The sequence below is a fragment of the Vulpes lagopus genome, chromosome 11 (assembly GCF_018345385.1).
Source record: "Vulpes lagopus strain Blue_001 chromosome 11, ASM1834538v1, whole genome shotgun sequence".
In the NCBI taxonomy this organism is placed as follows: Eukaryota; Metazoa; Chordata; class Mammalia; order Carnivora; family Canidae; genus Vulpes; species Vulpes lagopus.
The window spans coordinates 62,097,918-62,111,587 of NC_054834.1; the positions used below are offsets into that span (position 1 = coordinate 62,097,918).

Below are 13,670 nucleotides of genomic sequence, written 5' to 3' on the forward strand. Positions count from 1 at the left end.
GCACCGTGATATTACCTTCGATCATGAAACCAAGATAGCTTTGCCAGTTTGTCCAGTGTGAAGCAATGTCCTCCTTTCTTTATATTCTATCATTTGTAGTAACTTACTAAGGCTGCCTTAGACTCCAGGCAGTGGGGGACTAAGGTCCACCTCTGGGAGGAGAGGGGAATATATAAATAAATGATTTAGAATTCTTGTGAAGGGAGAATCTGTTTCTTTCACCATTTATTTATTTCTTCAATCATTTGTTTATACCAGTATGGTGGGATCACATAGTTATTGTATACTTTGGGTTATAATCTGATATTATTTATTTACTCAGATGGTTTCATGTTTGGTCATTGGGAGCTCTTTGAGTTTGCCTTATTTCCTTTTGACATGCCCCCATCTTTTTAGTTTTGAACATTTCTGTTGGAGCATGACAAGATGCTCAGACTCATCTTGCATTGACCCCGCTCCAGCCTTAGAATCAGTTCTTTCTCCAGAGAGCCCTGCTTCCATCTATTAGAGAATACTATTTAGAAAATAAGGTTTAGGAGCTAGGTAGGCTCATTGCTACTTGGATGTCACTTCCAGATGACCTTAGAAGACAAAACTAGGAAATATACACCCACACACAATTACGCTTATTTCTATATCTACCCATCTATACCTGTAATAAGATAAAGATAAGGTTCTTTCCAGCCTCCCCCACTTCCTGTGCATGACTTCTTTTCCTCTGGTGCTAGCTCACTGACAGTTTTTATCATGAATCAATATTGGATTTTGTCAACTGCTTTTTCAGCAGCAAGTGATACAATCATGTTTTCCTTATTAGCATATTGATATGGTCGATTACATCTATTGATTTTCAAATGTTGGCTCAGCCTTGCATACCTGGAATAATTCCCACTTAATCACTGTGTTTAATTCTTTTATACACTACTGGATTTGGTTTGGTAATATTTTGCTGAGGATTTTTGTATCTATGTTCATGATAAATGTTTACTTGTATCTTTCCTTAGTGGTAATGCATTTATCTGATGTTAGGGTTTGGGTACTTTCTATGCTTTGGCTTATTTTTTTGTCTTTTGCTTAGTAAAAGAAACTATTATAAATTTTTATTTACATTTTGCTGGATTTGGAAACCTGAGAAACTGATCCAAATATGCTCCTACTTCATGGCTTTTTTAAAAAAATTATTTACTTATTTTTACTTCTATTTATTTTTTATTTTTTTAATTTAAATTCAATTTGCCAACATATAGTACATCATTAGTTGCAGGTGTAGTTTTCAATAATTGTTTTCATCAGTTATATATAACACCCAGTGCTCTCACATCACATATCTTTTTTTCTTTCTTTCTTTCCTTTCTTCCTTTTCTTTCTTTCTTTCTTTCTTTCTTTCTTTCTTTCTTTCTTTCTTTCTTTCTTTCTTTCTTTCTTTCTTTCTTTCTTTCTTTCTTTCTTTCTTTCTTTCTTTCTTTCTTTCTTTCTTTCTTTCTTTCTATTGGAGTTCAATTTGCCAACATATAGCTTAACACCCAGTGCTCATCCCATCAAGTGCCCCCCTCAGTGCCCATCACCCAGTCCCCCCACCCCCGCCCATCTCCCTTTCCACCACCCCTTGTTCATTTCCCACATACCCTTCTTAATGCCCATTACTTAATGCAATTACTCCATTCCGCCACCCACCTCCCCTTCAGCAACCCTCTGTTTGTTTCCCACAGTTAAGAGTCTCTCAAGGTCTTTGTCTTTGATTTTTCCCCATTCAATTTCCTCTCCTTTCCCTTATAGTCTCTTTCACTATTTCTTATATTCTGCATATGAGTGAAACTATATGATAATTGTCTTTCTCTGACTGACTTATTTCACTCAGCATAATACCCTCCAGTTCCATCCACGCTGTTATAAATGATAGGTTTTAAAAAAAACCTTTTCTTTCCCAGCCAACTGAGTGGAATATTCCTCCACTAGAACAAAGTTGATACAAAACAGGTGAGTTAAGTATGCCAAGATAGGAGTAAGGAGAGACAAAGAAGCATGTCAGCTTTTCCCATATTTATGATATAAATTTGTAATTTAAGATTCTTGATGCTTGGCAGGTTGTGTCAAGAAGTCTAGTTATGGGCCATTTGAGAGTTAAAGGTGAGAGACAAAAACTCAGGAATTTGAGCAAAAGTAGTAGTGGCAATCTGCTTTTCCTGTTTGGGCTTCCCCCACTGTCACCACCCCTGCCTACCACATAGATGTCTGTGATAATGTAGGGGGGAGAGGTGATCTCAGATGTACATGACAGAAATCAACTGTGGCTAACTTAAGCATAAAAGAAATGTATTAGAAGAATCAAAGGGTGCTCACAAACCAAAGGGAACACTGGATAATTTAGGCCAAGAAAATCAATGTTAAACAAAGAAAGCCAAAAGGCAGGAACCACAGGCAAGACAAAACCCCTGGAACAGTTTTGTTAAGACAATTCCTCTGGCACATCCACCATTTCTGCCTTTGACACTACTCTCAATGGCTACCACTACCACAACTGTTGGACTCTTGCTAATGTCATATGCCACAACACCGACTGTCAATAAATTCTAATTATCCTAACTTCTGTACGGTATTCATTGCAACCCTTTGGCTGAGATAAGTTCTTTTGCTGCTAGCTGAGCTGTGAGCATAGTAAGCGTAATAATAATAATAATAATAATAATAATAACCATTCTCAAATACACCACTTCCTAGTACATTGACCATGTTTGTAGTGTTTTACATGTCTTAATTAATTTAATCCTTACAGCAACTTTACAGATAGGTGCTGTTGTAAATCCCACTTTACTTATGAGGAAACTGAGGCTTTGGCACATTAATTAACTCTTCCAAGTCCAGGACAGTTTGGACAGAACCAGGATCTTCATGCATGCCCCACTCTGGAGTCTTCTCTAGAGGGATTGTGAACACAGTGCTGTACAGTTACAGTTTCCTACCACATTTCACATAGTGGGCAATTATCAAAAATAGGAAGTGTTTGGGTAGAAGGCATCCAGGAAAATGTTATATCTCAGCTCCTGGTGGTCAGTTTCTATGTAGAAATATATGGGGGAGGGATGCCTGGGTGGCTTAGTGGTTGAGCGTCTGCCTTTGTCTCAGGTCATGATCCTAGGGTCCCAGGATTGAATTCTGCTGGGAGCCTGCTTCTCCTTCTGCCTGTGTCTCTGCCTCTCTCTGTGTCTCTCATGAATAAATAAATAAAATCTTTTTAAAAAAAGAAATATATCTGAGATTTTTTTGTTGAGTGCCTGGGTCATTCAGCTTTCTCTGGAAGTCAGTGGGCAAAGCGAATATGCTACAGATGAATTTTTATTTTCTTGCTTTGTCAGTTTAAGCAGCTCATATTTGAATTCTCCTGTGTCTTACTTCTCATTTTGTTAATTTTTAACACACACCTCAACTCCACCATAATAGGGCCTTTGGAATCAAGACATGGTGACTCCTAAGGCCTCTGAGGGATAAATTATTTCTTTTAGAGACAATGGGCACTTTCAGAAATGAATGGAGTCTCTCTCACAAAAAAAGTAAGGCTTCGCAATTATTTTTTATAATGTTGGGTGAGAGTTAACTGTGTACCAGGTTTTGTTTCTCATGACAACTGTATGAAGTAGGCACTATCATTGTCTTCATTTTATAAATGAGGACACTGAAGCAGGATTATATAACCTGTAACTTCTTCACATGAATTTTAGGAGGTCGTGTGGCTGTGGGACAACACAACTTCCATAATGCACGGCCTGGTTTCCATGACCTCTCTCATGATTCTATCTGATCGCCACTGGGAGGGTTAAGGGGAACTTCTAAAGATGTCTGCATTATCAGGAAGAAATCATCCTAAGTAATGTAAATACATCAATGCTATGCCTTAACAAACTAAACTGGTTCTCTAATTGCTTCTTGTCTACATGAATAGACTCATTGGTTGCTCTCTTGGGTATCTATTCCACTGAGAAGTTCATGTATGTATAAATCCCTCTGGTTCCCTGTCATTAGCTTCTAACATTCCAATATGACTCTATTTGACATCACTTTGGAGGGACCAGTCTGTGCATCAAAGGCTCTTTGGTGTTCTTTTTGTAAATTTTAATGTAAAAGGCTGTCCATTTTCCTAAGTGGCCTTATCTCATGGACATATTACTCTGAGCCTATGAGATAAGCTGGGATAAAATCCCAACCTAAAATGTTGTCCATGGTAGGTATGATGATTCTTTCCTGGAGTTGCTCAGTACTTTATAGAGTTTATTCAGAGACTTTCTCCTGTTTTTCCTCAAGCATCTCTGTGTGACAGGCTGGAGAATACTTTATAATCCTCAACTAGTAATTACCTTTTCTATCTCCATGCCTCTAGAGAACCTCAATTTTTGTGAACAGACATTAAGCAAAGAGATCAACAGGACACTTTCTTTCTTTTTGAGTGGCACTAGCAATTTGAAGATCACAAGTGAAGTTGTGTCACCTTCCTTGAAGGGCAAGGTAAATTTTTAGCTCAGTTCTATGGTCTGTTTAGATTGTGGTATCAGAAGATGTGCTATGTGAAGTTACAAGGGCAACAACTTTGCATGGATTTTTCAGACTTTAATACCCAAGGTTTTGATATTCTCGTGCTTCCAGGCTACTCAGCTAGAATCCAGATGTTACAGCAACCTTTATTGATTAGGAAAACAATGATTTTTCTGAAATAATAGAGATGGTATTTTTTCTCATCATTTGCCATCCTGGTACTTAGGAGAGCACTTAGAAAGTGGTATGCATTCAATATATGTTTGTTGAGGTAATGAGTTAAAAGATGAATAAGTGAATACACAAATAAACGAGTGAATCTCTGAATGAGCTTTTAGTGAGCCTGTTAATAAAGCACATTCGAAGTACCTGGTCCTGTGTTAACAAAGCATAGTCTCATGTGCAGCATAGCACAGACTTTGCAGATGCCCTCAATCAAAGGTTTTATTTTTTTTTAAAGGTTATTTTTTTTAAGATTTTATTTATTCATGAGAGATACTGAGAGAAAGAGACAGTCAGAGAGACAGGCAGAGGAAGAAGCAGGCTCCATGCAGGGAGCCCAACGTGGGACTGGATCCCAGGTCTCCAGGATTACACCCTGTGCTGAAGGTGGCGCTAAACCTCTGAGCCACCTGAGCTGCCCTCAATCAAAGGTTTTAGACTTCTGTGAACAAGTAGCAGTAGTGCCTTACTACTCACTACAACTGATATTATTGGAGTTTTTAAAGATCTATTTATTTTGAGAGAGAAAGAGAGAAAGAGAGCACTCATGTGAGTGGTGGGGGGAGGGGCAGCGGGAGAGAGAGAATCTCAAGCAGACTCTATGCTGAGGGCAAAGCCCTGCACAGGGCTTGTTCTCATGACCCTGAGATCATGACCTGAGCTGAAACCAAGAGTCTTACACTAAACAACTGAGCCACCCAGGTACTCTGCTGATACTATTTTTGTTAGCATTAAAAAGACATGGCCTACAGAACACATTTACTATCTACTTGAAAAGATGAAACTTTAGCATCTTCAGGTTCTACTCCTTGGCTTCCACTGTCTTTCAGCTCTCATGTCTGCATCTCACCTCAGATTTTCTCTTCTTACCTTTTCCAGCAACCTGCTGTGGTCCTCAGTTCTTAGCATGCATGGCCTAAGTGATGGCGTAGCCTAGAGCAGGTACATGGGAGGTGGTGACAAAGACAAGAATTCAGGATATATTTTGAAGATACATGTGACAAAATGTGCTCATGGACTACATGTGGAGTGTGACAGAAAGATATCCAGGGCTGAATAATTCTGGCATTAAGGGATTCATTGTGTAAGACTTATCAGGGTTGACCAGATATGTAGCCTGGATTCTGAGAATTGTGGAGGCTATTTTATGATGAGATTATGAAGTTGGCTGAAAAAATTGGAACAATCTTCAATAGATTCTTTTTGCAGGAATCATGCCATGAAAGATGGCATCCCAACATTTGTACTGTTATCATTCCTGATGCTTGGCTCCCAAATTTTGTTGTTAATATTTTTAAAAATAGTATGTTTATTTAAACGGATTTGAATTTAAGTTGTGAGGATACTCACCCACTTAAATTTCTTTAGTAGTGTGGTTCCAATAATTGTGTGGAGTTTCTTTTGTAATTTTTTCAACAACCTGATATACATACTATTGAAAATAATAGTAATATTTATTTAATAATAGTAAAATTTGCCATTTATTGCACACTATCAGACAGTACTTTGGGTAATTCAAACATATCAACTCATTAAATTCTCCAACAGCTTTTTTTTTTAAGTAAAATTATTTTTTATTGGTGTTCAACTTGCCAACTTACAGAATAACACCCATTGCTCATCCTGTCAAGTGTCCCCCTCAGTGCCCGTCACCCATTCACCCCCACCCCCCACCCTCCTCCCCTTCTACCACCCCTAGTTCGTTTCCCAGAGTTAGGAGTCTTCATGTTCTGTCTCCCTTCCTGATATTTCCCACACATTTCTTCTCCCTTCCCTTATATTCCCTTTCACTATTATTTATATTCCCCAAATGAATGAGAACATATAATGCTTGTCCTTCTCCGATTGACTTACTTCACTCAGCATAATACCCTCCAGTTCCATCCACGTTGAAGCAAATGGTGGGTATTTGTCAATTCTAATGGCTGAGGAATATTCCATTGTATACATAAACCACATCTTCTTTATCCATTCATCTTGAGATGGACACGGAGGCTCCTTCCACAGTTTGGCTATTGTGAACATTGCTGCTAGAAACATTGGGGTGCAGGTGTCCTGGCGTTTCATTGCATCTGAATCTTTGGGGTAAATCCCGAACAGTGCAATTGCTGGGTCGTAGGGCAGATCTATTTTTAACTCTTTGAGGAACCTCCACACAGTTTTCCAGAGTGGCTGCACCAGTTCACATTCCCACAAACAGTGTAAGAGGGTTCCCTTTTCTCCGCATCCTCTCCAACATTTGTGGTTTCCTGCCTTGTTAATTTTCCCCATTCTCACTGGTGTGGGGTGGTATCTCATTGTGGTTTTGATTTCTATTTCCCTAATGGCAAGCGATGCAGAGCATTTTCTCATGTGCATGTTGGCCATGTCTATGTCTTCCTCTGTGAGATTTCTCTTCATGTCTTTTGCCCATTTCATGATTGGATTGTTTGTTTCTTTGCTGTTGAGTTTAATAAGTTCTTTATAGATCTTGGAAACTAGCTCTTTATCTGATACGTCATTTGCAAATATCTTCTCCCATTCTGTAGGTTGTCTTTTAGTTTTGTTGACTGTATCCTTTGTTGTACAAAAGCTTCTTATCTTGATGAAGTCCCAATAGTTCATTTTGCTTTTGTTTCTTTTGCCTTCGTGGATGTATCTTGCAAGAAGTTACTGTGGCTGAGTTCAAAAAGGGTGTTGCCTGTGTTCTCCTCTAGGATTTTGACGGAATCTTGTCTCACATTCAGATCCTTCATACACCTTGAGTTCATCTTTGTGTATGTGAAAGAGAGTGGTCCAGTTTCATTCTTCTGCATGTGGATGTCCAACTTTCCCAGCACCATTCATTGAAGAAACTGTCTTTCTTCCAATGGATAGTCTTTCCTCCTTTATTAAATATCAGCTGACCATACATTTCAGGGTCCACTTCTGGGTTCTCCATTCTGTTCCACCGATCCATGTGTCTGTTTTTGTGCCAGTACCACACTGTCTTGATGACCACAGCTTTGTAGTACAACCCGAAATCTGGCATTGTGATGCCCCTAGATATGGTTTTCTTTTTTAAAATTCCCCTGGCTATTCGGGGTCTTTTCTGATTCCACACAAATCTTAAAATAATTTGTTCTAACTCTCTGAAGAAAGTCCATGGTATTTTGATAGGGATTGCATTAAACGTGTAAATTGCCCTGGGTAACATTGACATTTTCACAATATTAATTCTGCCAATCCATGAGCATGGAATATTTTTCCATCTCTTTGTGTCTTCCTCAATTTCTTTTTTTAAAAGATTTTATTTATTTATTCATGAGAGAGAGAGAGAGAGAGAGAGAGCGTGCGCGCGCACGAGAGAGAGAGAGAGAGAGGCAGAGACATAGGCAGAGGGAGAAGCGGGCTCCACACAGGGAACCTGATGTGGGACTCCATTCTGGGTCTCCAGGATCACACCCTGGGCTGAAGGCAGACGCTAAACCACTGAGCCACCCAGGGATCCCTTCAAGCAGCTTTGTGAAATACTATTATTATCATCCCTGTTTTAAACTGACCCACAGAAAGGCTGTGACTTGCTCAGGATTACCAGCTAGCAAGTGGGAACACCAGGGTTTGAATGCAGAAACATCACTCTAGAGACCATGTTCTTAGCCATCACAATATACTACCTCTGGAAATACTTGTGTTATTTTCAAAGTGCCTTTTTAAATTGCTGTAAGGATCTTGTAATATAGTAAAAGTAGGAAACACCATATACACTTAGTTTTTTTCAGACAAAGAAATTAAAGCGCAGGAATATTTATACCGCTTTTCTAAGGGGATAAAAAAAATCACAGAAACCTTCAACCCACATAAAAATAGGCAATGGCCATTTTGAAGATAACTGAGGAGTTGTTTGGCATATCTCAGTGAGGTCAGGAACTGACAAACATACCCTTACACACTGAAAGATGGATGTCAGAAGATGCCAGTCTTGGGGTTACTGGGAACCCTGCAGTGGTAATGGTGTCATGGTGCACTCATGTATTTGGGTGACATGGGTGAGCTCTGGGTCCTTTTCCATGAATAAGTAACTTATCCATTTTGCCTTCTGGTTTTTACAGGTGAACCACAATTTCAAAATATTATCCATGGAGAACAGCACTGAGGTGAATGAGTTTATGCTCTTGGGGCTAACTGACAACCCAGAACTGCAAGTCCCTCTCTTTATAACATTCACTCTCATTTATTTCACTACTCTCATTGGAAATCTTGGAATTATCATGTTGATTCTGTTGGACTCTCGTCTCCATACTCCCATGTATATCTTCCTCAGTAACCTGTCTCTGGTGGACTGTGTTTACTCCTCAGCTGTTACTCCCAAGGTGATGGCTGGGCTTCTCACAGGGGATAAAGTAATCTCCTATGGTGGATGTGTTGCTCAGATGTTTTTCTTTGTGGCTTTTGCCAGTGTAGACTGTTTCCTGCTAGCTGTCATGGCTTATGATCGGCATGCAGCAGTATGTAAGCCCTTACATTATACCACCACTATGACCACCAGCTTGTGTGCTCAGATGGCAGTAGGCTGCTATGTCTGGGGCTTTATTGAATCTTCCATCCACACTGGATTCACCTTTTGCCTCTCCTTCTGTCATTCCAATGTGGTCCATCACTTTTTCTGTGATATTCCCCCAATTATAGCTCTTTCCTGCTCCGATATCTACCTAAATGAGATTGTGCTCTTTATCTTAGCAGCTTTCAATGTCTGTTTTGCTCTTATAGTTATCTTGACCTCCTATCTGTTCATCTTCATTGCCATCCTGAGGATGCGCTCAGCTGAGGGAAGGAAGAAAGCCTTCTCCACCTGTGCCTCACACCTCACTGCTGTAACCATCTTCTATGGAACTGTCATGTTCATGTACTTACAACCTAGTTCTAGTCATTCTATGGAAAATGACCAAATGGCATCTGTGTTCTATACCATAATAGTCCCCATGTTGAACCCTATTGTCTACAGTCTAAGGAATAAAGAGGTGAATAATGCTTTTAGGAAAGTCACCAAGAAGCTAAAGATTCTGTTTGGCCCATAGATCAATTAGAGAGATTATAAAAGCTGCATAGTTAACCAGCTATCTATTGTTGTGTAGAAAAATATCACAATGCCTAATGCAACAGTTCTCACAGTTCTGTGGTTGATGGGGTAGTTCCTTTGCTGCTTTCACACGGGCTCATTCATGAGGTTGCATATTTTCCGCACAGTCAGCTGGGCTGAAAGGTTCAAGATGGCCCTATTCACATTTCTAACTGTTGATTCTGGTTAGTCTCTACCTCTTTTTCACATGGTCTTCCATCCTCCAGAGGATGGACCAGATTTCTCACTTAGCATTTTCAATGTGAAAGTAAAACTGAAGGATTTCTTGAAGTCTAGACTCCTAAGTCACACAACATTTTTTCTATCACAAATACTAGCCAATGGAGTCAAAGGGCTGGCCCCAGTGCAAGCATGAAGAAGGACCGCATCTCCTGAGGAAAACAGCTACAAAGAATTTGTGCCCATAGTTAATCTACCACAATTAGAAATGAGGTTAAACTGCTCATTTTATAAAGAAAGAAAGCCGAAGTATGGTGGGTTAAGTATAACAGCAATTTATTCTCAAACAGTGGAAGGTAATGTAGCAAGGTGAAAATGAACTATCTGGACATGGTGTGTCTTGGTCATTCAGGGCCAGGTCCCCCTCATCTCTCTCTGCCATCTCTTAGGGTGTTGAAATTCTGTCCTCATCAAAACTATTCTCTCCGCAGGAAAGGAGGAAGAGATGAGTTGAAGGAAAGATAATTTCTTTACAAGAAAGTTATATAGTCACTGTCCACATGACTTCTGAGTACACTCCATTAACAAGGATTCAGTCATAAGCCCAAAAAAGACCTACAAAATCGATTTCAAGATTTAAACCCTATCTAAAAGGCAGTGTACTTAGTTGAAATCTCAATACCTGTAAGAAAAAAAGAATGTTCTTTGATGAAAACTCATATTCCACCACGCAACTTGTACCTGAAGCTGAAAGGCTACTTTTATCTCCAAAACTAGGTCTCCAGCTTGTTTTTGTCCTAGTGGATCCTCTTTTCCTAGACCTTAGATTGCCTCTTTAAAAGCCCCTTTCTCAAACACACCATCTCAAATAGCTTATCCCTTATCTATTCTTTTCTTCATAGATTTAAATAAATCTCTGAAATTATATTTTATTTGTTTAATTGTCTATTTTTTGTTTCTTCCAGGTCATATGTGGTATTATATTCTTCCAAGTTGGCCAGATTGTTTTTAATGTATTTGAAATAATGAGATGATGTGATTTGCTGATATAGTGGATGTGGAGGGTAGGAAAAATGGTAGCCCTGCTGCCTAAGAAACTAGAAGGATAAGATGACTACTGTGTGAGATGTGGAAGGCATGGTAGTAGGAGGTATGAGTGAGGAGAAGCCATGAATTTCACCTGGAGCATAAGAAGCTTGAGATGCCTCTCCAACACCACCAGGAAAGGCTTAGCATTAAAATGGAGGTATAAATTTGGAGTTTACAGCAGGTAGATGATACTTGGCTATGGGAATGAGAACACAGGTAAAAGAATGTAGGCAGAGAGGAGTGAAGTATTTCAAGGACCAAGAGTTGGATTTTTCTCAATGAAAGATCGGACAGATGCATAGCCAGAGAAGGGGAGTGGTGTCCTGGAAACCAGTTGATGAGAAATTGCATCAATGCAAGTGTCAGAGCTGCTGGTAAGTTAAGCAATATCAAGACTAAGTACTGACAATAGGCCATAGTGATAGGAAGTTGGTAGATGACTTTGAGTGGTTTGGTTGGATGGTGGGGATACAACTCTCATTAAATGTATACTCTACAATCTAGTCCACAATTATTCTTTGCTTTACACAGTTTCTAAGATTTTCCCAATATGCATGATGGAGTAAATGTATGTTGTCTTTTCTCAGAGCAGCTAATGAGATAGGACTTTGAGACTCTCACTTTGTGTACCTTCATAATAAAATTGAACTCATCTGAAAATCAAATAAAATACATAGTTATTGGGCAGCCCCAGTGCCTCAGCAGTTTAGTGCTGCCTTCAGCCCAGGGCCTGATCCTGGAGACCCAGGATCGAGTCCCACGTCAGGCTTCCTGCATGGAGCCTGTTTCTCCTTCTGCCTGTATCTCTGCCTGCCTCTCTCTCTCTCTCTCTCTTTCTCTGTGTGTGTGTGTCTCATGAATAAATAAATAATACAATCTTAAAAAAACACATAGTTATTAGCACACTGAAATAGTTTACATTTAATGTTATAAATCTTGCTTACATTTTCAGTGCATATTTAGAATCATTGGAGTTAGATGAGTAATCATTATTTATTAAAGAATTTTGCAAATTGAATCAAAAAACTTCTTATAGTCCCATATTTTGTCTTTTGATGATGTACCAAATAGAATTTATTTCATGTATTATTTTCCATTTAATGAGAAATTCCTAATAGAAAAGAGTTAAGATGGTTTGATGTAATCCACTTTATAGTGTAATTTCCAAAAATTTATTTGTCCAAAAGTGGGAAATTCAGATACTGAGTGAAAGAATATCGAAAAAACCAACCACATTGCATGAAATGCTCTAGGGTTCTTTTCTAAAGACTTATATAAGTGGAAAGGGAGGTGGGCGGGGCGGGGTGTTGGGGTGACTGGGTGATGGGCACTGAGGGGGGCAGTTGGTGGGATGAGCGCTGGGTGTTATACTAAATGTTGGCAAATTCAACTCCAATTTAAAAAAAAAGACATGATATTGGAAAAACAAAACAAAACAAGGCGGATGCTCTTCTTCAGATAGCAATTAAATGGCTCGTTGATTGAAAAAAAAGAAATGTATAATGGGCAATGTCTATAGTTATCAGTGATTTAAATATATTTATTGTTGGACTCAAACAATTAGTTTTTTTCAAACAATTAGTTTATTCATTAATTTAACAAATGTTTTTTGAGGAATTAGTATGAAACAGGCCATAATTTAATTATTGGGAATGAAGTTGTTAGAAAAGAAGACAAAGCCACTCTTTGTGCAATGCAATGTGCATTCTAGGTAGATGGTAAATGAACAAACAAGCTAACAAGCAAGTAAATAGAAATAGTTGAGGAGTGATCAGGACTATGAAGAGTAAAGCAAGTTGGAAACAGTGTCCATGGGGGGTGATGTGACTATGATACAATAACATTTAAGTAAAGATCTGAGGGAAGTGAGGGAGCTTTCTGAGCACTGGCAGCAGCAAGTACAAAGACCCTGAGGCAGGAGGGAGATGAGATTGTCTAGGAACAGCAGGGGACTCAGTGTGAGGGACATGGAGGGAGGGAGTACGAGAGCAGGCAGGACATGTTGTAGCTCATCTGAAACTAAAGTGTCCCTAAGGAGCACTAGCCATCTTATAGTATTTCCAGGGAGAAAAAATAGATAATATGATCATTACTTAGTGCATTTATCTTACACAGCTGAAGAGTTGGTAGTCTTTCTGTTTTATTATCAATCAATCCCCTTTCTTCTCACTTTAAAAAATTATTACATGATTGTACTTTTGTACCAAATGACTCACTGAAGACATCGATATTAACTCCTTTAAGATGTTATGTAGCTTGGAGAAAATATGCCAAGAAAAAACATATATCTTGATTTAAAAGTTTTTCTTTCATGTTTATCTTCATTTTGGACACTTAGAATTTTTTGCTAGATAAATAAAAAATGTTAAACATTAATTTATATTCTGATCCACCATTATTTTAACTTTTTAAATTAAAACTAGCCATATTGCACCTACTTACTTTAGTAGATTTCCCACTTTTGTGTGTATGTGCACATATGGAGTCCTTGCATGTACTCGTCTTTATGAGTTTGAGCCCTGTTTTACAAATATACTTGCATTGGCACACAGTAGAGGAAATGTGATCATGTGAATAA

At 38.8% G+C, this 13,670-nt stretch overlaps 1 protein-coding gene across 1 annotated transcript; it reads left to right on the forward strand.

Moving 5' to 3' along the window:
- The first annotated feature begins 8,840 nt into the window (after nucleotides 1-8,840).
- LOC121471573 (olfactory receptor 5B12-like) lies at nucleotides 8,841-9,782 on the forward strand. The gene has a single exon (XM_041722369.1). It carries the CDS (start codon nucleotides 8,844-8,846, stop codon nucleotides 9,780-9,782), a length of 939 nt encoding a protein of 312 aa, XP_041578303.1. The 5' UTR covers nucleotides 8,841-8,843.
- The last annotated feature ends 3,888 nt before the right edge of the window (nucleotides 9,783-13,670 follow it).

Coding starts and splice junctions, on each gene's coding strand:
- LOC121471573 (XM_041722369.1), top strand. CDS start 8,844: ATGGAGAACAGCACTGAGGTGAATGAGTTTATGCTCTTGGGGCTAACT.